At 42.2% G+C, this 27,481-nt stretch overlaps 2 protein-coding genes across 5 annotated transcripts in view; one reads left to right on the top strand and one right to left on the bottom strand.

The window, feature by feature from the left end:
- The window catches only part of PWP1 (PWP1 homolog, endonuclein), a 17,898-nt gene extending 6,930 nt beyond the window's left edge, over positions 1-10,968 (top strand). Inside the window, exons 7-15 of the mRNA XM_084206199.1 lie at positions 162-292; positions 860-930; positions 2,982-3,078; positions 3,949-4,010; positions 5,746-5,857; positions 7,163-7,253; positions 7,628-7,749; positions 8,197-8,302; positions 9,019-10,968. Of these exons, the coding sequence (XP_084062325.1) occupies positions 162-292; positions 860-930; positions 2,982-3,078; positions 3,949-4,010; positions 5,746-5,857; positions 7,163-7,253; positions 7,628-7,749; positions 8,197-8,302; positions 9,019-9,134 (908 nt within the window). The 3' untranslated portion in view covers positions 9,135-10,968. The remainder of the gene's footprint in view (positions 1-161; positions 293-859; positions 931-2,981; positions 3,079-3,948; positions 4,011-5,745; positions 5,858-7,162; positions 7,254-7,627; positions 7,750-8,196; positions 8,303-9,018) is intronic.
- PRDM4 (PR/SET domain 4) lies at positions 9,810-27,481 on the bottom strand. Of its 4 annotated transcripts, none has more exons than XR_014616165.1 (13): positions 27,352-27,481; positions 25,701-25,834; positions 24,867-25,052; positions 22,079-22,873; positions 18,837-18,986; positions 17,518-17,636; positions 16,689-16,774; positions 15,563-15,690; positions 14,692-15,006; positions 13,382-13,550; positions 11,944-12,339; positions 10,979-11,101; positions 9,810-9,887 (listed from the first exon to the last, which is right to left on the bottom strand). XR_014616165.1 is itself a non-coding variant. In XM_084206198.1 (11 exons), exons 1-11 carry the CDS (start codon positions 27,360-27,362, stop codon positions 12,030-12,032), a joined length of 2,403 nt encoding a protein of 800 aa, XP_084062324.1. In that variant the 5' UTR covers positions 27,363-27,481; the 3' UTR covers positions 11,209-12,029. The 4 variants fall into 4 exon arrangements, 1 of the variants encoding a protein (XP_084062324.1); XR_014616166.1 differs by having other exon boundaries at positions 9,849-9,972; positions 11,411-12,339; XR_014616167.1 differs by having other exon boundaries at positions 9,849-9,972.

Below are 27,481 nucleotides of genomic sequence, written 5' to 3'. Positions count from 1 at the left end.
AAATAGCTCCTTGCCTTGCTCCATTTATATACATAAATACATTAAAATTGAAGATTGTGGCACGTAAGTTTTACTTATCCAAAGAAATAAGGGATAGCTGGATTGCCAAATATGCTGTTTCATAACTAAATAAACTAGTTGCATTTGGTTTTTGTTTGTAGGAAATTATGTTGCAGTGGGTAACATGACCCCAGTCATTGACATTTGGGACCTTGATGTAGTAGAATCCTTGGAACCAGTCTTTTCTCTTGGAGGCAAGAAAGAGAAAAAGAAGAAAAAGAAAGGAAAGAAAGTAAGTGTTGCAAAAAAGTTTACCTGGTTGGATGGAGGAAATTTATTGCAGGGATAATGCCTTCTTTTTTCCCCCCTACAATATTTGAAATGCTAATTGTTCTCTAAATAACTAAAGCCTGGAATTAAGAGCAGAACAGGAGTGGGGTGGTGTCCCAGTAAACTTTGAATCTTAACTATTTAAAACTGGAAGTTACAGGAACTAGCAGTTGCAAGGACCCAAAGCTCAGTTAATTGGGAGGAGAGAGAGGAAATTGCCAGGAGAGTTTAGAAAGAAGCTGAAGAAGTTGCACATTAGCTGGAAATAATGAGATTTCTTCTACTAGCCTGAAGGGAATAACCAGTTCTGTAAGCCCAGCAGCTGGAGCAATCTGCGATCTAGGGTAGGAGGCAGGGTGCAGGTGGTGCAGAGATGGTTCTCTCAAAAGCTGTGTAGCAGCAAGTGAGAGTAATTTAATATGAAGCTGTTTGTGAAGGCTTTAGGGAATTCATACTAATGTGGAGTAATGCTTGATTTGCACTGAAGCTGTAATTTTCAAAAGTCTGTTTATGTTGTGTGTGTACACAGAGTTTATCTTCAGAAGGGACTGAAGGACATACTGATGCTGTGCTTGATCTTTCATGGAATAAACAAAGCAGGTAAAAGAATAATTAATATTAGAAAATTGAAGTCTTAATTAGGCATGCAGTTTTCACACAAAATCCAAAAACTTGAAAGCACTGCTGAAATTAATGGATTCTTAAAAACACACTCCTTTCTTTAATTTTTTTTTTTATCTAGAGCTCTTGATTTTTAATTTTTTTTTTAGTACTTGTATATTGCTGCAGGTCATTTTTTATTTGCAGGTTTTCCAGATGAGGGCAGGGCAAAGGTGGGTGTGAGCCATTTGATAAATTGTCTACATTTCACTTGTTCAAACTGTAGAAGCAGAAGGGCTGCCCTGAGCTGTGCTGGTCTGCCAGTGGCCTGAACCCCCATTTCAACAGAGACAAGCAGATTTATAGAAGAAGGTCCTTGCTAGTCTGTTTTGGTTTTTTTTCCTTCAGGCTTTTGCCCAAGAACTGTGAACAGGAGAAGTGTAAAAGCCCTATAGCTTAGTTACTGAAATGCCTCTGGCCTCTAGGCAGAGAAAATTCCTAGTTGCCTGAATTAACTAGAAATGAAGTGCTGCTATGGAAGCAACACAAATCTGGCCCATCTTGGGGCAGAGGTCAAGGACCATGTGCTGACTGAAGTAAAGGTGCTCCTGGTTGTTTTTCACTTAGGTTGTCGTTAACAGTTCAGCAGGGGTCTTGAAGCTGCTTCAGTCAGACACAGGCTGATTTTTGTTTTTGAATTTTTTCTGCTGTCATAAATGTCTCTGCCTTTGAACATGTACACAGACAACTCTGAATATTCTGATGAGCAGGTGTGAGCCTTCACTTGTACTGCTTTCTTATCTAGATACTAAGAAAACACCCACACAGACCTCAGTAAATGTATATAAATTGCACTCTTAATGTACAGTGTTCTTAAATTAGACACATATGCACAGAGTGTGACAGTGATCAGTTCATCACTCTTACAAAAGAGGAGCTTTCGTGTACCTAGGAATAGTCTGGTTAAGTTTGAAATGCATAATTCTGTAATGTGCTGAGTTACAAATTCATTGATACTGGTAGGTCTTTCATGAAACAAAACCAGCCTTGAAGTGGGCAGCTTATGGAGAAAACAAGGAACTCCTTGGAGCAGCTTGTATATAAAATGTTTTATTGTTATTTCTTTCTTTTAAGCAAGGCATGTTGTGACAACTCTACAAATAACTTTCTGCCTGTAGGTTACAGTGGTGTTAGTGTAAAATGTTCTTACAGCCTTCACTATGCATTTTCTTAACTTTCCTTTGTAACATTGCTTGGGAAAACAGCATTTCCAGGAGAATGTTAACTCTTTCAGTCAGAAACACTGGGTTAATATAAAAGGGGAGGGGGAACAGTTTCAATCAGAAACAACATGTTAAGGTACTAAATCGGATTTTAAGAGCAATGAAGCAGTTATAGGAAATGCAGTGTGTGTTTGACAGGCACTTGAGGATGTTACAATTTGTTTTTTCTGATAAAACTTTTAAGCTGTTTTTATTGCTCTGGACACAATTGGTCAAATCTAAGTTGAAATGTGGGGTCTGTAAACTAACTGAAATTTAAGTGGTTATATTCAGCAGTCTACAAAGGATATAGTGTTGTGTCTTCAGTAGGAATATAAAGAGATATTAGAGAGCAAAATATTTCACAAACAGGTTTGTCAGGTTCTTGGCTGCATGCACAGGCAAACAAAAAAGTAGCATAGGTAATGTTTAAAAATACTATTCAATGTCAAAGGAAAGAATGTTCTTCAAAGCCTTTATTACTTTGTTTTGTTTGAGAAATCTTTGAGTTAATGGTGCTTTAAGTAATGTCAGGAGAATTAGAAGCAGAGCTTCTGTTTCCCCTGTTCTGTAAGTGTTCTATAATGTAATGTAATATAGCCTATTTATAATCTTTACTTAAAACTTAGAATTGCCCTCAGAGTTATCCCTCAGGCTTGAGAGGAATCATCTATAGACCACAGTGTACTTGTTCTCAGAATTGGGCTCTGTGTGTATTTTGGATTTTTGACCATTATTTGTTTGTATCTGTAGAAAGAAATTTAAAACTAATTTTTGATCCATTATCAGGAATGTTTTAGCAAGTGCCTCTGCTGACAACACAGTGATTTTGTGGGACATGGCTGTGGGCAAGCCAGCAGCCAGCCTGACACTGCATACAGACAAGGTATGGAATAATTGCTGTGTTTCTTCCACTGTAGAATACAGAGAAAAATGTCGCTGCAGTTTTTCATTTGCTGCTTGGTAGTGATCCCTCAGAACAACAATCCTCTAATTTTCTAACATCTGTGCAGGATTGTTTTAATTTATTAATTATTTGCTTTTGCAAACAGCACTGTATTTTCTTTTTAAGATGTTATTTAACTTTTCTCTGAGCAAGTTTAAAGCTTTGTAACAGTTTCTAAAATACCTTTTGTGCATTGGCCCTAATGGTGGGGAATATAATAGTGCTGGTATAAGCTACAAAAATAGATGTCTGAACATAGGTCAAACTGTAACTCTCTTAAGGGAAAAATGAGTGTCAGTTACAGTTTGTTCTAGGTGAAAAGGTTTAAAATAAATGATACTAAAATACCATAGTGATGGGTACTTCAGAAATGAATTAATCTCATAGTAATTAAAATGTAAAAGCTAGTTATAAATAGCTGTAACCTTATTTTGCTGCTAGCAAAGTCACTGCCCTTGACAAACTCCTGATTTTCATTTTTTGTTAAGATCTGCTTTTTTCCCCCAAACTGGAAGCAGATATTCTTTCACCTCCAGCTTTTTTTTTTTTTTTTAATATATCTAGGGCAGAAAGGGGGCATGGGGTTCTGTGCAATCAAATTATATTGGAAAATGTCTTGTTTTCACCAGGTGGGGCTGTTTGAAGTAGTGCACATCTCTTGCACTGATTTTGAGCAATCTGAGTATCAACAAGCTCAATTGGGAGGGTTTTTTGGGGAGGACTCTGTGCTTACTTGGGGTTGGGATGGTTATGCTTTGTTCCAAGAAAGTTCCTGTATATGTGTGTTACATAAAATCTTCCATTATCTAGGTGCAGACACTGCAGTTCCATCCGTTTGAAACTCAGACCCTCGTTTCTGGATCATTTGATAAGTATGTCAGGGTCATGTTTTCACATGTTGCACCTGGGGAGGGTATTCCTATTCATTTAAGCCTTGTGTTTTCTTTCATTTTTTTATAACCCTGCCCATTTGGGTAATGCTGTTATTTTTTTCCAGCAAGGAAGCCAGGTTTGCATATGGCCAGGATGTAGTTTTCCTTACCTTTTTTTCAGGGGTAGCAAATGCTTTAACCATCTGGGCTGACATTTTCTGTGCCAGGTGTCTGCCTGCTCCAAACCAAATTTATTTCTTATTTGGCCTTATGGCATTTTCTTCACTGGGAACATGTCACTGCTTATTCCCGTGAAAATTTGCCCAGCTTTTGCCAGCCAGTAAGGCCAGGATGGAGGCATGAGGGACTTTAAAATCCCAGTTCTCTGCCTCCAGCCTCTGTAGGCACAGCCAAAGAGTAATAGGCTGTCTCCTGTGATTGCTGCCTGGCCATGCTGGGAGATTGTTTGTGTCGGCACACTTGGACTACTCTGTGGCTGCCAGTTCTTGTTAGTCCTGCTGGCCAAAAAAACTCTCTGTTCTCCCATCTCAATGGAATAACTTTCAAATTTTGTTCTATCACCATGATTTTCTTACATTGATTTTTTTATTCTACTTTTAAGATTTTGCCCTTATGCTAAAATAATTTATAGACTTGCCAATCTTTAGCCAAGCCTTTAAGTTCTCTGGCTTCTGCTTTTTCTTGCTGCATCTGCTGAAGTATTGGAGGAGGGCCTTTTGCTGTTGTTAGGAAGCTGGTTCTGTCTTTTCTCTCCCTCTCGACTTCCTTTGATAAAAGGAAGCATTAAGTCCAAGCAGTGACCAGCTGCTGATCCCCTTTGGGCTGCTGCTTTGGTACCATGGACACCTCTAAACCACTGTGTTATCCATAAACTAACAGAGTGCCCTTGTGGATTTTTTCTGCAAAGCCTTGCAGGGCCACGGGCAATTCAGTGAGCACTGGGCGATGCCTTCATAACCTGGAAATCAGACTGAAAGAAACTTGTGTAAAGTGCCTGGTAAAAGGCCTGGGAAACCTACATCACACTTCTTTAATTATATGATATAGTGGGAATGGGTCACACTGAGGATGTTGATAGTGGTGAGGTGATGCTGGACTGACATGACCACTCCTCCCTTGCATTTGCACCCAGGAGCTTTTTGAATTGGGACAGATTCTGCAGCCACTCAGCTGAGCATGTGCCTGTAAAGAATCCCAGAGGACCCACTGATGGCCATCCACTCTTTCGCTTTTGTGGAGTAGTGTTTCTCTAACTATTTGTTAAGATTGTTGGTTTTTTAGAAATTATTTTTTTATTAAGCATATTTGAAGATGTATGCATATGTATGACAAAATGATTGCCTAATTAATGCATCATTACTTGAGTTTACTGAAGTCTGTTTGTAATTAAGTGATATATTTGCATAATTATAGTCTGCTATGTGATAAGTATCTTATATATTGAGTACATTCAAGCTCTGCTTAGTTTCAATAGAGAGGCTGTTGGTAACCAAGATGAAACTGAAGCACATGGAAAAATCTCATGCTTATCTGCAAGATTTTAATCTGTTACTGAATTAGAGGACTAAGTAGTGAAGTTGTTTCCATTTAATTTTTTAATTATAGTTTACACGGAGCCTCTGTAGATGTCAGTGAGAAAGCAAACTATGTAATGAAGTGCTCTGCCCTGATTTTTTTTTTTTTTTATTTTATTTGCTATCCCTTTGTCCCCTAGATCAGCAGTGCTGTACGACTGCAGAAACCCCCAGGACAGCCATCGAGTGTGGCGCTTTAGTGGTCAGGTTGAGAGAGTAATTTGGAATCATTTCTCACCTTGCCATTTCTTGGTGAGTACATGCTTCTCTGTTCTGCTTGGTTGTTGCCATGTCATTTAACTTGTGTTAACCTGCTTAGTGTTCATGATGTTTCTGAATCAGAATGGAGCCCATGGACGTTTGGATGGTTTGTGTTGCTTATTATAATAATGCGGTCGGAGGGAGGATGTTTTTAGGTAGTTTTTTCAATAAGTATCTCTAGACCAGCTACTTACTTGGTATCTTCACTGTGACAGTGGAAAAGCTATTGATGCTGGTGCTTTTTCACTCCGGAGGTGAAAACCTTGGTCACGTCGTTGCAGTGTTCAGTGGTTGGGATACATTTTCCTTTGCAGAGTTTCTGTTGTGTTTTATGCAATGAAGGAACTGCAGCTGAGCTAATTAGAACTGAGATCCTGAATATTATTTCAGCGTTTCAAGTCAGCGCTAGAGGGCACTGTCCTCCTGGCTGGTATGGAGTGATCCACTCCTTTAGGTTGGAAAAGTCCTCTGAGATGGAGTTTAAATGTTAACCCAGCACTGCCAAGTCCACCACTAAACCATGTCCGTAAGTGCCTCATCAACATGGCTTTTAAATACCTCCAGGGGTGGGGATTCCACCACTTCCTGTCCAGCCTGTGCCAGTGCTTGACAACCCTTTCAGTAAAGGCATTTTTGCTGATGTCCAATCTAAACTACCCCTGGTGCAACTTGAGGCCATTTTCTGTTGTTCTATTGCTTATTACCTGGGAGAAGAGACCTACAGCCACCTAGAGTATAAAGGAAAAATATCTTGGTGTTGTTTTTTGTAATAAAACTTTGCAAGAGAATTTAAAAACAAATCTTCCCTATTATCTCAATGGCTGTCTAGTTCTCTGTTGCTTTGTGTATACAGCCAACAGAAGTGGCTGCTCAGCTCTGTTGGTTTTATGATGTAGATCTCTCCTGGTGTAATCACACTTAGTTTTCCACAGGACTGCTGTGCAGCCACTGATGGCTTTGAACTGACAGTAAAGAAATGGAAGGTTCTGTATTTAATTGCCTGACCTGAGGACCAAACTCAGTGGGGCACCTCTCTTCAAAATACACTTTAAGAAGTTTGCATGGGATTAAGACTTCTGTGTCATCGGTGCAGCATAACTGAGGTTCATAGAATAGCTGGGGTACCAGCTGGGTGGAGCCTGACTTTGGGGGTGCAGGCCTGGGAACAGTGTGACGTGTCCTAGGGAGAAGTAGTGTCTGCCTCAGATCAGAGGGGTTTACCAGAAGGTGGGTGTTATTTTTTTTCCAGATGAGTGACTGTGGCTGTTTGTTTTTTAAATGCTGTGGTTTCCGTAGGCAAGCACAGACGATGGCTTTGTGTACTGTCTGGATGCTCGTGCTGATAAGCCCCTGTTTACTCTCAAAGCTCACGATGAAGAGGTGTCAGGTAAATTGCCTTTGTGTCCTGTTTCTTCCAGGTGGGCAAGGCACATCTGGAATATGCCTTTAATCCATAGCACTGAGGTGTAATGATTCTTTGTTTAACAAGTGAGTTGTGCGTGCTAATCATGGTAGCTGGCATGCAAAACAAATCTCTGCTGAGGGGATTGAGAGGCAAAATAGACCTGCATGGTTCCCTTGGCTCTCACTACAGTGGCAGCATGGAACTTTCATTAATGTTCTGCTCCTTTGCTCTGGAATGGAGTTAGTGTGAGGACAATATTGGGGTTGTTCTCATATCTTCACTTCAAAATGTCTCCTAACCTCTGTGAAATGGGGATTGCCTGTTGCTCTCACACTGCTGCATTCTTCTTCTTCCAGGACTACAACTAAGCAGTCAGATCAAAGGATGCCTTGTGACATCATCTGCTGACAAATATGTGAAAATTTGGGATATCCTGGGAGACAGACCAAGTTTAGTCCATTCCAGGGATATGAAAATGGTACAGTAATATTTATGTATTGATTCTACTAAGTTTTATATATAAACTATGTCTTCCTACTCCTTTTCTGTCTAGTTTGAATCTTGTTGTACCTAAGGTCTCATAGGGAAAAAAACAGTAACATATTCTGGGTAAATCATTGTCATCACAGTGCAGTATTCCACATGGAATTGGCAGACTGCTTTAAAGCCTCAAGAGTCCCAAATTCCAGATACAATGTTCTGAGTAGAACTATGGGTGCTCCAGCTTGCATCTGCTACATTCAAGACAAAGATGTGATTAACTGTTTATAATTAGCAGCTCTTGACTTTCATTTTATGTCTTTACGAAAGAAGTTTCAGAAACTTAATTACATTTGTTAAAACTTGCTTGGTGAAAGTATTTTCAGGTGACAAATTCATTTTAAGATTTAAAAAAAATTCTCTTTTTTTTCTCCAACCCTGGCAGGGAGTTCTGTTCTGTGCAGCTTGCTGCCCTGACTTCCCATTTGTCTTTGCCTTTGGAGGAGAGCGGGAAGGGCTGCGTGTTTGGGATATAAGCAAGATCTCTGCAGGTAATGTTCTCATTTCTTTGAGTGTTGTGGTTCTCCCCTTGCTTGCAGGGTGTATTTGTATTCAGTAATGTATTGTGACTCTGACAGAAAACCATAGGTTAGTATTTTTAAATACTCCAAGACTGTATGTGTGGTCACATTTTCAGCTTCAAAAAACGTAGGTTTTTTTTTAAATTGGAGAACTGCTTGACACGATTTATATTTTTGCAGCTGATGTGTAATACCTTATTTCTTATAATACCTATGTTTTGGTTTTCATTCTTGATAGTCTTGATGTGATTTGCTATCATATTTTTTGAGTACTTATGGGAAGAAAAGTGATAACTGATTTTGATCATTTGTAACTAAACAGCATGATTTTTTTGGAGAAGGCTTTTAAGAGCCTATTGGGAGCCAGAGACTAAAACCAGAAATAAATTATTTAAACTTAATGATGTGGTCTTCAAACTTCATCAATTTTACAGTACTTAGGTACAGAATTATACAGAGGAAACCTCTAGATGCTCTGGAGGAAAAATAACAGAACTTGTAGTTGAACTATCATAGGCAGGCACTTTTCTGACCTTTAGGTTCAACTCTGTACTTGGGGTGAGGGGAAGAGCTTTGAAACCACAGCAGGTTGGGATTTCCATTCCGCGGTGCTCACCAGGCTGTCCCTGCTGTACTCCTCTTTCCTCTGGGAGAGTAACATGTAAGCAATTCTGTTTGTATTGCAGTGAATGAAGTTTTTGGAAACAGAGAGAGGCTCATCCTGGCGAGTGCAAACTCTGTGTCTTCCAGCTCCACAGCTAGCAGTAGCAACAATGATTTGGAGACAGCAATGGAATCATGATGGACCAAACATCAAAAAATCAAAGTAATTAATGGGACTACAACTAATGTGTATTCTACAAATGCCCCTGTTTGGTGACAGTTCATGGAAATGACTCTGGGGTCTTGCAATCTGCAGGCTTCTTCATCTCAGCCAAAGAAAGGTGGTGGTGTGTAAGCTCTAAGCTCCTGCCTCTGTTACCAGCTCTGAAAGATTGAATCACTCGCTTTAGCCTGAGATAATGATCCCTGAAACAGGAGCCACCATATGTAAATCTGGTACATAAAATGGAACAGTCACTAGAAAAGCAGTCTGTGACCACAGAAGTTTGTTGAATACCGCAAAGAGAGTTTTATCTTCCACCTTCTAAGGGCATAAGGAAAAATATTTCACACAACAGTTGTGTAATAAATAAACAAAAGATTGACTTAAATGACAAGTGTAAATAAATAATTTATCCTTAATTTGAGGCTAGGTTTACAGATTTTGACAGATCTTCCATGTAACTTTTTAAATCTTAAGAGTAGTTCTCAGGTAACAAGTTGCAGTCTTCAAGCAGAATCTTGGAATGTATTTCTAACACAGGTAACACCAGTATCAAACCAGAAATGACCCAGCTCTATCCCACCAAGACTGGGAGTTTCTTTTTCCAGGTTCCACAGCGCCTGAAGTTTAGTGACATTGCACATAGTATTGGGTTCTTCTTCACACTCCAGATGTATTTCAAGAGAATTTGAACTGTAGTAAGGAGCTGCTACTCAAGGAGGATGAGAGCTGTCAGGACACAAAGTGAGGGCTGAGATCCCAGCTGGTCACTGTTACTAGTAAAAAGCTCTATTATGGCATTTCTGCCTGACACCTGAAGGCACAGAGGAAAGTTTTAAGTATCAGTGTAACCACCAACTTAAGCCCCTTGTTTGCAGAATCAGGAACCTAATCAAGGGATGTGACTCAAATAATTTCCTTGCATTTATAATGTAACACCCACCTGCTTTACCTCAGGAACTTAACTGATGCTCTTACCTTCCATTGAGCACTTGCCCTCTGCACACACTGAAGGTGGCTGTAGAGTGTTCCTGCTGCAAAATACCCTGGGTATTAAATCCACTGATGCTAAAGCAGCTGTAGGATCATACTCACAGCTGCCAAGCTCTTCCCACTGCTTTTCACCCTAACTCACTGTAGTTCATGCTGGTGAGGTAAAGCAGGTAAATTGTGTCCCTACAAACTGCAGCTGGGGAAAAGGCAAGTCTGTAATTTTCCTTCCTATCCCTCAAGGGAAACTGGCTACTTTAAAGCTACTTCAGCTGTTTGTAGTCTTGTGAAGGTGTTCAGTATGGCTCTGCAGTAACCAAGAATACTCTGATGTGCTGGGATTCCTGCCTCCATCCTGTCTCTGCCAAGCAGTAGAGAATGATGTGTGGACAACAAATGCTTTTGTGAAGCTTAAGAAGGTGTATGTACCAGAACCACTGCTGTTTAACTGCTCTCCATTGAAAACTTCCAAGTTTTTCAAAGCTTTAATTTTAAATAAATGCTTTGTGACAAGATCTTTGAGGGTAAGTGATTTCTCTTACCTCTACCTCTAGTAATATAATTGCCACTGTAGCTCTCAAAGTTGCTTTTTGGTTTTGGGAGAACTTGCATTACTGGAAGCAACACATATTTCCCTGGATTTACCAAGATCCCAGCACTTGTCTCTGTGGAGCTTTTTGGTCACATACTGATCTGAGGTAAGCAGTTTCAGGTTTTAAGAACCCTGGGAGCTCTCTAGGAACTGCAGCATACAGGGAGAGGTATACAGCTAAGCTTAGGCCATTTAGGACCCAAAGCAGAGCCTCTTTTCCAAGGGAACCTCCCATTACCTTGTCAGAGCACAGCTGAATCTTCTTTTGCAGCACAGCCAGAGGAGTGACACAGCAAATCTAGAGTTCTTTAGCTGCCCAGTTCATGGAGGTGCTCCTACACATACCATGTCCCAGGAAAGCCTGGGAGAGGCAGATGATTAAAAAGTGGTGTTACTGCTCTTAGCATCATTATCAGAAATAGGAACATTCTTTTTCAGCATATGTAAATATTAAAAAAGAACATTAGAGAAGAGCCACATTTTTAATTATTTCAAAAGAAAACAACCAAATGTAGTAATTTTCATTCCATAAATAATATTAGCAGCAAACCTCCCATCATTCTAGGTGGTAAAAGGTTTACAGCACAAGAAGTAAAATATACTGTAAACACTGCCTGATCTTCTGTAAGCCCTGTCCTTACTGAGTCCATACAGTCTTTTGTCTCTTCACCTGCTTCCATGGGCTGTGAACTTGAAGGAGAAGAGGGGATAACTGTTCTCCAAAAACCAATGTCTGATTTTCTGTAGTGGGATACTTTGTATGGAAGTGCTGATTTCACTGGCCTTTTTTTTTTAACCAAAAGGTTTTGTTTTAAGAAGGAAACCTGAGCATTCAGAAGTCTTTGCTTTGCACCAGACCACATCCTTCAGTTAAAAAGTTCCACCACCATTTTTTCCTTGTTTCTCTTCATGTCACACCTTGGGCAGTTAAGGACAGTTGGCTTACAGGTCACTGCAACCCCTCAACTACATTTCTGGTTCGTGGCTCTTTGCTCAAAGGGCTATGCGAGGTGTGTCATGTGTCCTGGCACTGGGATTAATCTGAGTGATCTGGAGAAGTATGCACAGCGTGTGTGAAGGAAATCTTGCCTCATATTTCCTTCTTAGCAACTCTTCACTTGTACGTGCATGTTCAGTGTTCTGGCTACAGATTATATTAAGTGGTGGTAGTGTGGAGACAAAAACAGAAGGAAAACTCCTCACCTGACATACACTGGTGACTGGGGAAACAAGGAAGAGGGTTTTCTTCTCCCCTACTTATAATATCCAACAAAGTTTCCCTCTCTTCTTCATTTGTGTCCAGAGAGAACATCAGCTGTTGAATAGACTCCATTGTTAATCCTACAGTCTTCAGTCCTCACAGAGTCTATTAATTCCTCCTCTGAATCCTCCTCCTCTTCCTCCTCTGGGGCTGACAGACTGGATGTGGGGCCTTTACATATTTTTAAATGTCGAGTGAGGTGATATTTGGTTAGGTAAGCCTTGGAGCATTTTTCACAGACATAGTCCCTCTTTCCTTCATGTGAATTGAGATGCTTCTTCAGGTGATTTGTCCTCAAAAACAACTTGTCACACTTGGGGCACTTGATCTGCCGTTCTCTGCAAGACACAAAAAAGTGAGTTTGCTCCTGCCACAAGACAGTTGGTATTAAAATGTTGATTAAGATTCATGTTCTAGCAAGGACAGAGATATCACCCTTGATGAAAAGGTCAGTTTCCTTCCCATCCTGCATAAAGGCAGGTGGGGAGGAAGCAGGGAAGAACAAGTAAGGATACAAGGCTCCTGCATGTTAACAACCCTCAGTCTGTAAATGCAAAGGAGCTTACCAGACTGCAACACATTCTGTAATGACACTGCAAAATACCTCCCAGCAGTAGTGCTCCTGGCTCATGCTGTAGGAATAAGCATCAAAGCGAGTCTGTGTTTCTGTCTGCCTCTCTCTCTCACTTATCTGGCTGCACTACACTCCTACAGCATGACAGAAGGAGCAATGGATTCCAAGTGAGTACAAAAACCTGATGCTGAAAATGAAATAAGCAAAGAGACTAGCTTTGGGCAAGCAGTTTTTAAGGAGGACCTTGGGTTGGGAGTAAATGTACAAGACGGAGAGATTCTCAGAGCAAAAGACCTGTCCTGGCAGAGGGCTGTGGGTAAGAATCTGCCTACAGGAGGAGCAGGAGAGCAAGTGCTTGAATGAGACCTGCAGGGAAGGAAGGGCTGCACCACACCCCTACAGCAAACAGATGGAGTTCACTAACAAGGTACTCAGTGACAATAGCACTGAGAAGTTTGTCTTTTTTGGTCACGTGGGGATGTGGAAACAGTTCTCAGCAAATAACGAAATATAAATCAAACAACCCCCCTTTCTCTTAAAAATGACGAACACTCCAGACTGCCATTTCACAACACAAGGAGCACACTTGGAATTTACTGTGCCACGGAAATATTGCAGACACTAGAACTTCGCAACTGCAGCTAGTAAAACAAGGACTTTGTCTAGACTGACTTCTCTGTCATTTCAGAGGATGAACCTATGCTCCCTAGGCCAAGCTATTTGCAAACTGGAGATTCTGTCCCGGGCTGCTCATCTTCATTACTTCTTGCACTGGCCAGTCCAATAGCTCCTGTGAAGTCACTTACTGCGTGTGAGTGAGGACGTGCTGCTTGAGGTCCTGCCTGCGCATGAAGAGCTTCTCGCAGTAATCACACTTGAGGTTCTTCTCCCCAGTGTGAATGACCATGTGTGACTCCAGGTGAGCCTTCTGAGTGAATGATTTGTCACAGAGGGTGCAGCGATAATTCTTCTGACCTAGGAGTACACAGGGACACCCATAGATTTAACACTTGGTGTCCCAAGAAATGCAGTAAGCAAACAACCCTGACCACTGCTGAAAAATTAAATTTTACTGTGAAGAAAGGCAGATTTTTTGTGAACAGGACTTGTTTTCTCCAGCAGTTCCTTCAGACTCAGCATAAAGGCCTACTTGGTCCCAATCTATATTTAGCAATGCAAAAAACCAGACAGCTGACTTCATCATTCCTAAGCTTTTCATCCTGTACTCCATGCCCCCAATGTCAGGATACTGTTTCAAACCACAGATGCACTAGTGTGACGCACCTTTCTGTACTTCATCCTTCTAAACACTGCTGCTTCTTTTTCCAGTGCTTGTGGTCAGCCAGCCTTCCTTGTGAGGCAGGGTTTGTGCTTCTTGTCCACACCAACCATGCCTCACTGTTCTGGATTTCAAAACACCCTCAGCAGCTCTGCACATTTTTCCAGCAAGAGATTCAGGTAAACACTTACAAAGACTAGTCTTATCTAAGATGAATTCTTCAGCAAAAACAATGGTAGCTTCCTTTCTAACTGTAACCATGGTAGCCATCTAGTTACTGTACGTTAGTACATCCCTATCCTCACTGATTTCCCACAGGAATTGTATCTGACGCCTTACTGGAGCCCAACCACATTTGATGCACTGCATTGCCTTTGTCTGCAAAAACAAGTTCTCTTATCTAACAAACACACAGGTACAAACATCACTGTCCCTTTGATAACTTCTATGTTTTATCCCATTTTTCAACTTATCAGTACTTCTGTTATTCTTTGCCAAAAATAGTTTAAAACCAAAGCATCTTACTGAGTTCAGACTAAGTTTCAATACCACTTGAATCCCACCCCACTGAGTATTCTGTGGTTGTGTATCCAACATTAATATTTCATCAGTCCATTAAAATGCCTGGCTATTGAGACTACAGCTTCCTATGCCTGACTTGAGAGCACTTCACTTCCAGTTTTATTTCTTTTCTAGCTTTGTAATTAGAATTTTGTGATTTCCCAATAAGGAAGTGAAAAAAAAAAAATGCAAAAATACCCACACTGTCTACAGGCCTGTAACTGGACCTTCACCCTCTCCCCTGTCCTCACACAGGCACCTGTACAAAGCCCTCACCTGTGTGGATCTTGAGGTGTGTCCGTAAGTTGCTTGGATCACTGAAAGCTTTGCTACAGAAATCGCACTTGTGCGGCTTCATGCCCATGTGCCCCATGAAGTGCACGTGCAGCTTGGAAGGGGAGATGAAAGCCTGGGGGCACATGGAGCACTTCCACTTCCTCTCCTTGCCGTGGCCTGGTCCGTGGTTGCTGCTGTGCCCCTGACTGGGGAGGTGGTTGTGAATGTGGCTGCTCAAATGGGCCTTGAAGTCCGCATAGGAAGCACATTCCTTCCCACAGTGGCAGATGTGCATGTCTGGATGCTCAGGGACACCTTTGGGCACAAAAACATCACTTGTAACGAGGCACAGTAAAGCCCAACAGAGCTTGAACACTTCTAACATTTAGCATGTGGTAGCAAAGCCAGGTGCAGAGATTTTCACCTTTGTTTTTTTCTTTCACCATTGTCCAGTGTTGCTTTCCAGCTGTTTCAGGTAGGTCATTTAAAATGTTTTGAGGGGCCAAACTTTGGAACAGTTTTGAGCACAGCTCACCCAAATCTAAATTATCACAATCCAAGTTGGGGGAGGATAGGAACATCTTCAGCTCCAAAATTCCCTTAGGCCTGGATGAACACAATACTATTTTTCTTCCAAAAAAAAAATCTTCAAAATCTTTTACTCCTGATCAGTGGAATTAAGTAGGGAAATGTTTCTTTTAAATTATGGTACCCTGTAGTAATGAAATGTTAAATGAAACTATGACATGCACCAATGGGAACTGAGAAGGAACATAATGCAGTCCCAAGTCACAGAGCCCAGAGATGTCACTGAAAGGGAATTCAAGCTGGATACTCCCTGCAAAGCCAACAAAAACCAGCTCTTACTTACCGAGCTGTTGTGCATAGTCCCGACTGTAATAGAAGAGAAGCTCGTGTTCAGGGGGGATGTCCCGAGAGGTGCAGAAGTAAATTTTTCCATCATGAGGATAAGCTACTAGGTTCTGCTCTTCCCGGTTCCTACAGCAATAACAAGTTAAGGAAAAAAGCCTTTCAGAAGTAATGCCTGGCTGGGAAAAGAGGGGAAAAAAGAGGGGGGGAAAAAGAGGGGGGAAAAAAGAGGGGGGAAAAAAGAGGGGGAAGAATAGAAGAGAAAAATTGAAAAGGAAAAAGGAAGGGAAAAGGGAAAAGATTCCTATAAAAAGGTAATAGGAACATCAGCGCTTGTCAGCCTATTATACAAACTTGTATGTCTGTCACTTCTGTCCTTTATTAAAGGAAAGAAAAACTACACCTTGAGAGCCAATGTCCTCTACCAAATGATGTGTTTCTCACAACACTTCTGAGAAAATTATTATTAGACATTAGAGTGGGCTGAGAGAAATGAGTTTATGATCTCCTAAGAAACGACAAAAATCTATGTATTTTTCATACACACAGATTCATTTACATATTTACATGGATATATCTCTTAAGAAAAGGAGAATGCATGATGGAAAAAATATCAGTAATGTCTTGAAGCAACGTTATCTTTAAAAAGTCCTCTTGAGGACCAGTTCCAAGACATGGTCATTCATCTTTTGAAGCAGTATCTTGCCTATGTTTGTTCCCAGTATCTGAAACCAGCAAAAGGTCTGCCCAACTGCAGTGGGAGATTAAACATTACAGTTCTTGACTCCTACATATGGGAGCAATGAAATGAACAGCAGGAGAACCCACTTTGTGTCACAGAGAAATAAGAAAGGTTCAGCCTTCTCAGTGGACCATGGATGAAGCAATATTTAGGACAGCCTGGATAGTTTTCATCACAGACTGAAAGGGAGAGGTCTTACAAGCTGTATGGGCTTGGAACTTGGCCAAAAGAACTCAGGGACATTTTGTAAATAAAGCATTGAAATCAAAGGACAATCAAGGCCAACTTAAGTTGAATGAAGGTCAACCTTCATTCTCCAGTACAGCTTTCTATGAGCTCGCAGCTTGGACTCAGAGCTCCTTAGCACAGTCCAGGTGGCTCTCACCTGGCTTTGCGTACGAACATCATCCAGTTACATTCATTTTCATCTGTTGTGATGACACAGAACTCCAGGACACCGTTGTGATAGATCTACCAGGAAAGACAAATGCAACCTTAGGACAAAACATGGGAATAAATGCAGTGAAATCCAGCTTCTTTCTTTAAGAGAGGATGTGTTTACCCAGAACAAGCCAGGAAGTCTCCATTGCCACTGCCAACATCACAGCCCTGTTTTCACTCCTTACTTTCCTCTTCACACAGGCACCTTGACCTCTGCTACCCATGAGGCCAGAAAACCTGTTTATCAGCATCTTTCTCACCTTTTCCTTCCAGCAGAAATGCATTTGGCTGCATTTCTTACAAACTAAGTCTTGTGAATAACAAAATCTGGGCAAAAAGTACATGTTTTATTTATATAGGCCAGATTTACTTTCTGAAAATGAAATTATCAGGAAAAGAAAGCTTTAAATTGGCTTTCCTAAAACAAATAATTCATCACCTGGGGGAACTTTCAATGAACAGAGATACAAAACAAACAAACAACTGCTGCCTAGTAACTCATACACAATCTCTGCAGCAACTCCACACAAATACTGAAACCACATACAGCCCTTCAAAAGAGAAGGCATTAGAGAAGCTTTTTGTACTTCAGGACTGACTACCAGCATACTGCAAGGTATACAGCTCTGCTGTGCTGAGACTAAGAATTAAACAACTAAACTGCATTACTTTTGACTTTTGGCAAAGATGATAATGTAAATGTTGCTGTCATGTGGTAGCTTTCAGCAGATAAAGGCATGCTGGCAGGCTCTGTGAGCGGTACCACCACTGACCTTCCAGATGTGACTGGCTGCTTTGTCTGTCCAGTCAGCCACCTCCAGAGAATGGCTCTGCTGCCCGATCAAAGGCCCGAAACAAGTCCTCACAGGAATGGTTTCTCGTGTCCACACACCTATCATTAGAAGACCATAATCTGAAGAAATCAATTATTTAAATAACTAATCATGCATAATACAGAAGTGGGAGGCTTATGAGATAATGCTCCAGAGGTAATATCTATGCATAAGATCATCAAAGCTTCTACTTCACATGTGAAACACACCTATGGCAGAGACAAGAACCACCACCACCACATGACACTAATGGGAGCCGCTTTGGTGTCATTACAAATATTTATTTGGTCAAAAGCAAGTAATTTACTTTTCAGTAAGCTATAAAACTAACATCCTAGCCATTTGTACCAATTAAAAGTTCTCATGGCACTTTCTGCAGAAGCAGAAAATACTAGTTTCAGTAACTACATTTTGCCTACCTAATCCCCAGGAATTTCCAGAATTGTTGCTGGGCATTGTTAAGCAGCTTCTGCATTTCTCCCCAGAGGCAGCTGTATTTCTGTCATGGGCAGAGGGATTCCTGCGTGTATATTATTTATTATTAAACATTTATATATATATATATATATATATAGGTCTACATGAACACACTGAATAGCTCTTAGGAATAAACTGGAAACTAGTGCAGCTTGAAAAGAACAGATGTCATCTACTCTCAACAAGCAGCATCACTAAACAAGCCAATAATCACATTCTTCTCTAGCCTTCAGATCCTTAGGGTACTGCACTGTACTCTTCGATTTCCAGGTGACAGTGATGTGAAATACAGTAACAAGGTCCACATCCAGTGACAAGGTCACAGTCTACATGCCAAATGTAAACGAAGCGGGGGGAAAAAACAGAGGCACTTGTGATCAATACTCCAATGAGAGCACCCAGAAGGTAGCAAACCAAGATCATGAACAAGCAGACAGAATTCTCCTCTATGACTTATAATTGTCAGCTTCCCTCAATCTGCAATTGCTGCATTATTTTCTTATCAAAGCTGTGCCTGGGCTGTTTAGCACGATAAAAAAAACACCATACCTTGCTTGACCTTAAGAAGTACCACACTCTGTGGCAGCAGCCCTAACGGTATAGCCGAAGACTAAGCAGTAACCAGGAGCTCATGGATAATATAAGTCAGAGTGATTACAGAAGAGGGAAGCATCTCTCTCTCGTGGTGTTTTTTCCCACATTAATCTCCCTACGGCACTGGATTTCAGCAGTGAGTGCATTTTAAAGTGCTGCAGGGAAGTGCACGGTAACGTGATCCTTACCCGCTTCAGCTCCCATGATAGACTGCCGGAGGAGCAGCTGCTTTGGGAGGGACAGCCTGGCTCGGCTCTCGATTGGGCTGTCGGGGACAAAGGTGACGGGCCCGTGGTCCGGGCAGTCTGATGGATACGCCTTGTCACACAGCGTGCACCCTGCAGAGACAGGAGGGGACAGCAGGCATTAAAAACACAACAGCTCCTACAGTGCAATCAGCTCCCTACCAATGTGCTTCAGCTCAGCTCCTGCCAAAGGCTGCTTCTGTCACGTTCGACTTGTCCAACTTATCAGCTTTTATTCAGAAGAATATGGACCAGGTTCATACAGTCAGGTGGGCACTGACATACATGTCAGTTTCTATTCAATTTAGATCAAATGTGAGGATCTCCACCTGCTTTCCTGATGGTAAATTGATGACCTAGACTCCAGATTATCCCTACAGGGAAATCTAGCAATGGGACAGAGACCACTCCTCATCAAAGCTACTGCAAAATGAATGACAGCCTCTCCAGTGCTGGTGATGGAAGAGCAAATTTCATTCTGATCACAAGTGAAACAAACTCTACTGGCAGAAAAATCTAAGACAAACAAAACCAAACATATTTTAACTGGTTATGTTTTTGGAATTAACCAGAAACACTTCTTGCATGTAGAACCCCAAGGATATCCATGCAAATGAACCAGCAAGATCGTCCTTCTAAAACTTTCCGAACATGAACCACAAATCCCCTAATCTCCATTTAAATTCAGACAATGTGTAAATCACAGCAGCAAAAACCTGACCTCACTGCTGCTTTTGAAGGTCTCACTGCAGCAAACTCATGCAGGATGAGTATGCCACGGAATGCAAGAAAAACAAAAGCCCAAGAAGAATCAGTAAAATCGCTTTCCTCATCTGTCATTTAGCAGAAGTACTGTTATAAAAGAAACCAGTGGAAGTCTTCAGTCTAATAAATCCGAGGGAAAGTACACCATAAAATGCTCTCTATAACATTACAATTTCATCTAGAAAAATGATGTCATTTTAATTCTCTGTGGATGGAGCAACCAACAGCTACTCAGCAACCACTCTCCTGATGAATAATTATTCTTCTGAAGAAGAAAGATGGTCAGGTAATTAATCAGGAACCTCCATGAAGACCTTCTTTGGCTTCTTGATGACCCAGCTCCAGTATAAAGAGCTATCACAGAAGAAGCCTTCAGCAGGCCCAAACAGCAGTTCCATCCTTACATGCTTTAAGATATTTTCAAGATACTTCCTTGATATACCAAGGCACCAGAATTTTACCTCATATAAAATACAGTTTGAGCAACTACACAGTAACAGATAGGAAAGTACTCAAAAAATTATTAGGTAGAGCCTATGTAAGCATTATTTCATGTGCACAGGTGACATGTAGGAGTAAAGCAACAACAGTGAGACCTGAGTAATGAGAACCACTGTGTGGAACAGCTGCTTTTAAGCATTGCCTGGCACACACCCACTATGGGTCTATGGACCAGCTCCAAGGAGAGGCAAAGGAAGAAAAGTTCTAGGCATGGGACATTTCCACTTGGAGAAGTTCAACCATTCATACATTCTTAAGATGTTGGAAAACCAAAAATCTCACAATCCATAGAAAGTTAAATATACTTTGATTACTGTCCTTGCCAAATCATTAAAAAAAGAAAATTATTTCATTATTTCTCTGATTTGGATACCCAGAACAAAGATGACCAAAAAACTGCTTCTTAAAGCTTTTGCAAACATTCAGGATTGTAGCAATGGCACACATTTTATTTCCTGCTTAGGAACAGTAAAAAGTTTTCTGAAAAAGGCCCTGACTCCTGCCATCTGAGGAAAAACCACTAAGGGGATCTAAAACAACCCCTTGTCCTTGCTGTCACCTGTCTGGACACAAATTCCTGTTAATTCAGGTGAAGTTTAAAAACATCAACAAAAAGTTAAAATTTAAACCTCCCCAAGTCAAGAATCTGTTTTGCAAATCACATGCAAGCACAAGGCATGCAACAGCCATTTTAATGTCCTACCAAAGGGGAGCACTGTCTGGAAAACAGCTTAGTACTATGCTAACTATAACAACAAAAAGCTGGCACATCAAATCTCACTTTTAAGAGAGGAAGAATAGTTATTTCACCACAAGCATGTTGGATATCACAGTATTTGGATCATTATTTGTTCAACATGCAACAGATGCTTGTAGGAAACTCTGAGCGCATCGACTGTAAAACTCTTCCTCTAGGAGTTGTAAACTCATCATAGTTCTATGCCCACCTGATCTGAAGTTGTATTTTATCCCACAGAATGAAATCTTAACAAATTAATCCAAATGTCTGACTGACTAGACACTTTACACTAAACTGCATCTCATCCCTTGCTAACCAAAGCACTCTTTCAATTTCTTAAAATATGTTAAAATATGGCAAAGCAAGCCATTAGGTTCTGGCAGTTGTAGGGCCAGACTGGATGAAGAGGAGCACTCAGCAATGCTACCTACCACAGATGATAAAAAGGAATATAAAAGCTGGCCTTTTGTTTTAGTGGCAGGAAGCCAGACATCCTGAAGGTGAAAGTGCAAATCTCTCTCCCAGCAAATGAGAACTTCTCAGTTCTCAAACACCACTCCTTGAACAATAACAGGACTGGAAATAAAATATCCAGTGTCCTCTCTTCCTACAAGATCAACTAACCTCTGGACTAAAGTCCTTTGATGAGAATAATCAGAAATATTAAAAAGTTCCTTCCCTCTCTGCTCTTTTTTTTGCTATTTAGAACAACATTTTCATGATGATTGTTCATGGTTTAATAAATTTTGCAAAATCACGTAATGTCATACTCAAAAATTACACCCATTTGATGAAAAGTATGGCCTGTGGTGGTGTTTGTTTGTGTACTTTTACTGGGGCAAGAAGAGTCACTTGTGATGGGACTTTATAAAAACAGAAGTCTCATCGGAAAGGATAACAAACATATCCACCAAATCAAGAGCTTCACCAAGATTCAGCTTCCAACCTCATGGCAACATGAAAATGATACAAAGAGAATTATGCTAAAGCATCCTGCTATGTCTCCTACTACTTCCAACTACTGATGTTTCAGAACAGTTAATCTGGCACTGCAGATGTTTCAAATTTTGGTCTTGTTTAATAACCATAAATCTGTAAGACAAGCAACCAGAGTCTAGCCACACCAGACAATAGCTACATGACAAACCCTACCCCAAAAAAGCAGGAAATGTCCACTCACATATGGTAAACAAGGTTGCCATGTTCTCCTTGTTGGAATTGGAGTCTTCCATTTGCAGAGATGATGGTACAAAGGCAAGATTGTCTGCAGACACATCAACATGGCTTGGCCCCATGGCTACTTCCTGACCTATGGAAGACACTGCCACAGGCTCCAGGCTGAGGCCCACTTCGTGCAAGGCTACTGAGTCCAGGGAAGCGAGGTTGTGCGAGGTAGGGAGCGCCACACTCACGGAGCTGGTGCTCATGGCCACAGTATGAATGGGGTCGTTTAGTGTGCTGTCCGATATCCCTGCCACCCGCCCGGCAATGTGGTCGGGCTCCATGACAACAGGGAGTTCCAAAGTGCTACCGTGAATGGGAATGACTGCGCCGTGTCCCACAGCCTCCGATGTCAGGTTACTCCCCACTGTGTCTACAGCTAAAGGTTCGTGACTCCGGGAGCCATTTGGGATCTGCGTGTGATCCCCAGCTACATCATCCATCGTAAGCTCCTCTGTCATCCCATCTGTAGAGATGGGGCTGGTTACCCTGGAAACGCTCTCCATGGTGATTGTAGTATCCAGTGCTACCTCGTGGCTGTCACTAGGATGCAGATTTTGAGGACCGTGTGTGTTCACTGTGCGGGAGTCCATGGAGACAATCCCTGGTTCCAGCCCCACAGTCCCACTGGGCTGGTAGGGATCCAGGGCTGAGGGATTGTTGGAGACTGACAGTGCTGGATTGCTGTCAACATTTATAGTGTTGGGATGGATGTACTGAGGTGGTGGTCTGTCAGCCAAGTAAGATAAGATACCTGATAGGAAGAGAGAGAGAAAAAGAAAGGAGTGAGATTACATCAGTTTTCAAATCTTGAATAAAAATCCACTGAAGTACACTGAGATCCCTGAAGGCATATTCTCTACGTTATTTCCAATTCAAATCCACTAATTCTAAAATATGGCTCACAAACACATACCAGCCTAACACTTTTGTCAAAATACTACTTGACAACTAATTCAGAGTTTCCACTCAATAGAGCAAGTCTTTAGTTATTTCTCAAACTCTGAACACCCAAGTTAATGGCAGAATTCCTCCTAGGCTGCTCAGTACAAAGATCAAATGAGAAAGAGGTTCTTCACATTTTAGGCTTAATTTTTCATTCCCAAAAAATAGCTCACAAGGACAAAGGACTGCTAGTGGAATCTATAATTTGGTAATTCCTGGTTCATCTTTGCTAGAAACAGAAACAATTCTCCAGGAGACAATTTTTGCTTAGGTATTCAAGTTTTAACAATGACTGCTTCCTTCCTCTAAGACTTAAGTGGCATAACTGTCCATCTCAGAGGTCATCAATTGCAATTTTGAAGGACAAAGACAAGTTCTTTCACAGATTTCATGAGTCATCTGCTCTCTTTTCTGACATGAAAGCATGTTGTTTCTCCTAAAACAATAGTTTGGTTGAATTTAAATCAGAAACCCTATCATCTTTTCTGGTAGTTCTGGGAAGGTTCTTAACATCAAACAACCTTGAAACTTAAGATATGAAAAAACATACTAAAAACAAACAAACAAACAAACAAACAAAAATCTTCGGAAGAAATGCAACAGCACATTCAAGTAAACATTATTTCCAGCAGAGACAGAGACAGATTTTGCAGATTCTGCGAGATCTGACTCAGCATGTTTCTTTTTAGCCTTCAACTCTATGAGCCACTTGTTCCGTAAGAGTTTTCCATTCAAATACATTTGTTTTTACAAGGATGCAAACACAGATACTCCTTCTGCAGCACAACAAGTCAAGAAATGAACAGTTTAATTTAATCAGCTGTATCAAATACTTCTGTGTGCAATGCTGCCTTGTGGCTTGAACACAGAGGATCCTTCATGGCAGCAAGATGACTGACAGAAGAACCATATAAAACATCACAGGAAGATTATTCCAGATCAGAAAATGGCAAATACCTTTGGTCCTAGTGCACAGTCTCCTTGTCTACTGAACAGGCAGGCATGCAGTGCAGTAGGAAAGGTTACTCCTAAGCAGCTGTAAGTTCAGCCATCAGTCAACAGGTAGCTGCAGGACACCTGGGCTGCTAGTTTATTTCTAACCCAGGCTGAACCAACAACACTCAGTGAGTCACCTTGAAGAAGTTTAACTACCTCTCCACCCTGTCAATCTTAGCTACCAAACAAAACCAGGACTGTATTTAAAGTTTCAATGTCTGTGGTTTTCAGTTTTACATACTGACATGTAAAATTCTACATTTATACTCCAAAGCACCTGTGAGAAAGGAATCAAGATAGAAGTCAGTGTGTTAGGCCTTTGGAAATCAACCTTGAAGAAAAATGAAGAAAAAACGTGCCATGGGTTAAATGGGTGGGAAAGTGCCCAACACCACAGCTGATGTCTTGCCCTCTTTGAGCTTTGAATTACTGTAACCTCCCATTATACACATATTAAATATTGCTTCAGACTACAGGAAAAGAAAAACAGAAGCAACTTCCAAGCTACAAGCCATTGGAGACAGAAACCAGGCATGCTTTGTTTTCTGTTAATCCTAAAATCAAAGCAGAAGGAGCAATCAAAGGTTAGGTTTAAATAGAAAATGCCCTGCGATTCTTTTCATACACAAATATAGAAACAGGTATCTGAAAATAAAGGTGTGTAAATGGCACAACAGTCTCCAGACAAACTCAGGGGAAACAACAGCTCTGTCAAACCGTCAGTCATGCCTACTTCAGGACAGAAACAGACAGCTCTTAAAACAGTTGTTCTTACTGTTCCCATCCATCAGCACCAGAGCACTTACCAGGTAGAATGTGTCTGAAATAGCTGCTCTCCAGGTGAGGGTATGGTGGTGGAGGTAGGGTGTAGTTTCTCTCTGGTATACCACACATCACTCCTCGATCTCCAATACCCATTGGGAGCATCAGAGACAGAGCAGAGGGCAAGGAACTCAAGGAGGGGCCCAGGTTTGGAATTGCAACAGGCAAGCCTGCAAGAGAAAATGCCCATTTAAATTCAACTGAACTCCTTGAGTTGATGAACACATGAGCTAACAAAGAGATTACTAATTCCCCAGGAGCTCTTGCCCTAAGGAAATACAGCATGGCACTGTCCAAGTAAGGTGCCAGGCATCAAACAAAGGATCAGTTATCACAGAAGTGAGAGGCATGCCTGAATATGGCGAGATCTTTTTTGGTACATTTTATAGGGCTTGCTTCTGTTTGACAATTGTAATGGACTTCTGTGTGTGCAGGCCCCTGGAAAGAAGAGGTATGAAAACAGTTTTGCTATACAAGTGATTTTTCACCTGAAAGAAATTAGACATAGATGAAGAGAGATTTTTTAGCTACAGCCCTAATTTCAAAGGGTTCTGATACTACTCACCCACAGTGCAAATCACCCCATTAAAACCAAACGAGGCTCCCACTAAAGCGTAAGCCTGACAAGCACTCGTGCCTTTTGCTTTGCCCACATAAGAACAATTTATGGTTTCCCCTTCCCCAACTCTGCACTATTTCACTACCTACAGTATGACTTGCTGTCAGAGCAGGCACTGCTGCCCAGTTAGGACCATTGCCATGACAGCAGAACACAGAGCAGGAGCTACAATACCCCGTGTGGGACCCTCCCCTGTTACCTGGTGCTGGTATGGCGTTGTGAGTGGGTGACGCTGCCAAGCCCAAGTGACTTCCTGAGACTGGCAGGGCATTGCTCACAGAGGAGGAGGTCAGCTGGTCCATCCCTACAGGACTCAAGTTCATTTCATTCATTCTGGAGACAAGGAGCATGGAGGGGAGCAGGAAAAAGAAACAGAATGCAAAAGCATTCCTGATTACTGACTACTGTGGTGAAGAAAGGTTGAGCAAACAAACTCAAAATCTGATATTGGCATATAAAAACCGCCTTAAAAAGCTAAGCATAAAACACATCAGCCACTCACACGGTCATCACATCATGATCAATACATATTGATCATATTAGATAGCAAGAATCAGGATTAAAAAACAGTTCAGAAAGACAAATCAGACCATAGCTTCTTCTCTGCCATCCAGAAAACAAAGTCTTAGTCCTAGTAATAAAAGCAATTGTGATTAAACTATTGTGAAAACAGATCCATTCACAAGCTGAATGTCAGAAAAACTCAGACAACAGCACCAGATTTATATTTCATGACTTTCGGACACCACATCCACCACATTCAAAATCCAAATTCTGGGGGAAAGATCGCTTCAAACTGGTAACAGACACACAACCTCTAATTCCCCACCAGTTCGAACCAGGCCAATAGTGACAAGAGTTACCACCGCAAAACAGCCACAGCAGTTTTAAAAGACTGTCTCAGTCTGGTTCTGCGTGCTCCCCTCAGATTAAAACCTGGCACCAGGGATGCCATGTTATTTCAGTGATCAACCGCACCGCTCAAGTGGGCACACACCACATGAGTAGCTGCAGGAACCACCCAACACTCCAAAACTTCAGCCTTGGTAGAAACCATCAGCTTGGAGCACATATGTCCTTTGGGGTCTCAAGCCGCAAATGCAGCCCAAACCACTCCGCAGGGATGGGGACACCATGGAGACACGGTCTACTCACACTTGTCAAACTCTGAAGCCATGCCTGACGGACGCTGTGCCCACCCCGGCACAGCAGGTCTGACCAGCAGCTCTTAGGGCCAGCCAGAGCAGCTGTCCCCAGAGCAGCCACACATGCAACATGCTCCAGGCTGACCCAGGCCTCCCACATGGCCTTCGCCAGCAGCAGGCCCAAGCGCTGCAGTACTGATGGAGAGCTGGAGCTTGGGCTGCCACTCCGGTAAGGAAAGGTACCGCTCATCCGGGAAAAACGGCCGAATCCACCAAACTCACGCAAGTTAACACGGTCTCAGCTTGGAAGGGGCCGGAAGGAACATCGAGTCCACCCGCAGCCCCTCGCAGACCGCCTGCCACCCGGGGGGCTGAGCCGCAAGCGGAGTCGCCGACTTCCACCTCGGCTCTGCCCACCTTCGGCACCACGCACTGCTACCGCCCCGCCCGCCGCCAGGGACGGCTCCGCAGGGACGGGGCCGAGGGCTCCAGCTGCCCGGCGGGGCAGGGCATTTCATTCCCGGCTCAGGCGGCTACTGAGGATGGCGATGCCCGAGGGAGGGAACCACCACCCTCTCTCCGGCGCCGAGCCTCGGGGCCTGCGGGAGGCGCCGAACGCTTGAGGGACCTCCTCCCCTGCTCGCCTTCTCGGCCGGGTGCGCCCCGCGGTCCCGCTCGCCTCGCCCGGTGTCCCGCGGCGCTCACCTGGGGTGCATGGGGCCCGCCGGCGGAGCGCCCGCAGCCGCATCAGGGCCCTGCTTCCCGGCCCCGGCTCCGGCCCCAGCCACGGCCCGGCCGCAACCCCCACCGCCGCCGCCGCCGCCGCCTCATGGGC

Source organism: Fringilla coelebs (genome assembly GCF_963513975.1).
Source record: "Fringilla coelebs genome assembly, chromosome: 5".
Classification (NCBI taxonomy): Eukaryota; Metazoa; Chordata; class Aves; order Passeriformes; family Fringillidae; genus Fringilla; species Fringilla coelebs.
This window is presented reverse-complemented; position numbering and strand designations above follow the sequence as displayed.

Bases quoted from the DNA above. Each gene is read 5' to 3' on its own strand.
- PRDM4 (XM_084206198.1), bottom strand. The intron at 17,637-18,836 runs GTAAGGATCACG...TTCTAATGATAG, and splicing joins TATCATGGGAGCTGAAGCGG to GTGTGTGGACACGAGAAACC. The intron at 16,775-17,517 runs GTCAGTGGTGGT...CTTTCCTGGTAG, and splicing joins CAGCCAGTCACATCTGGAAG to ATCTATCACAACGGTGTCCT.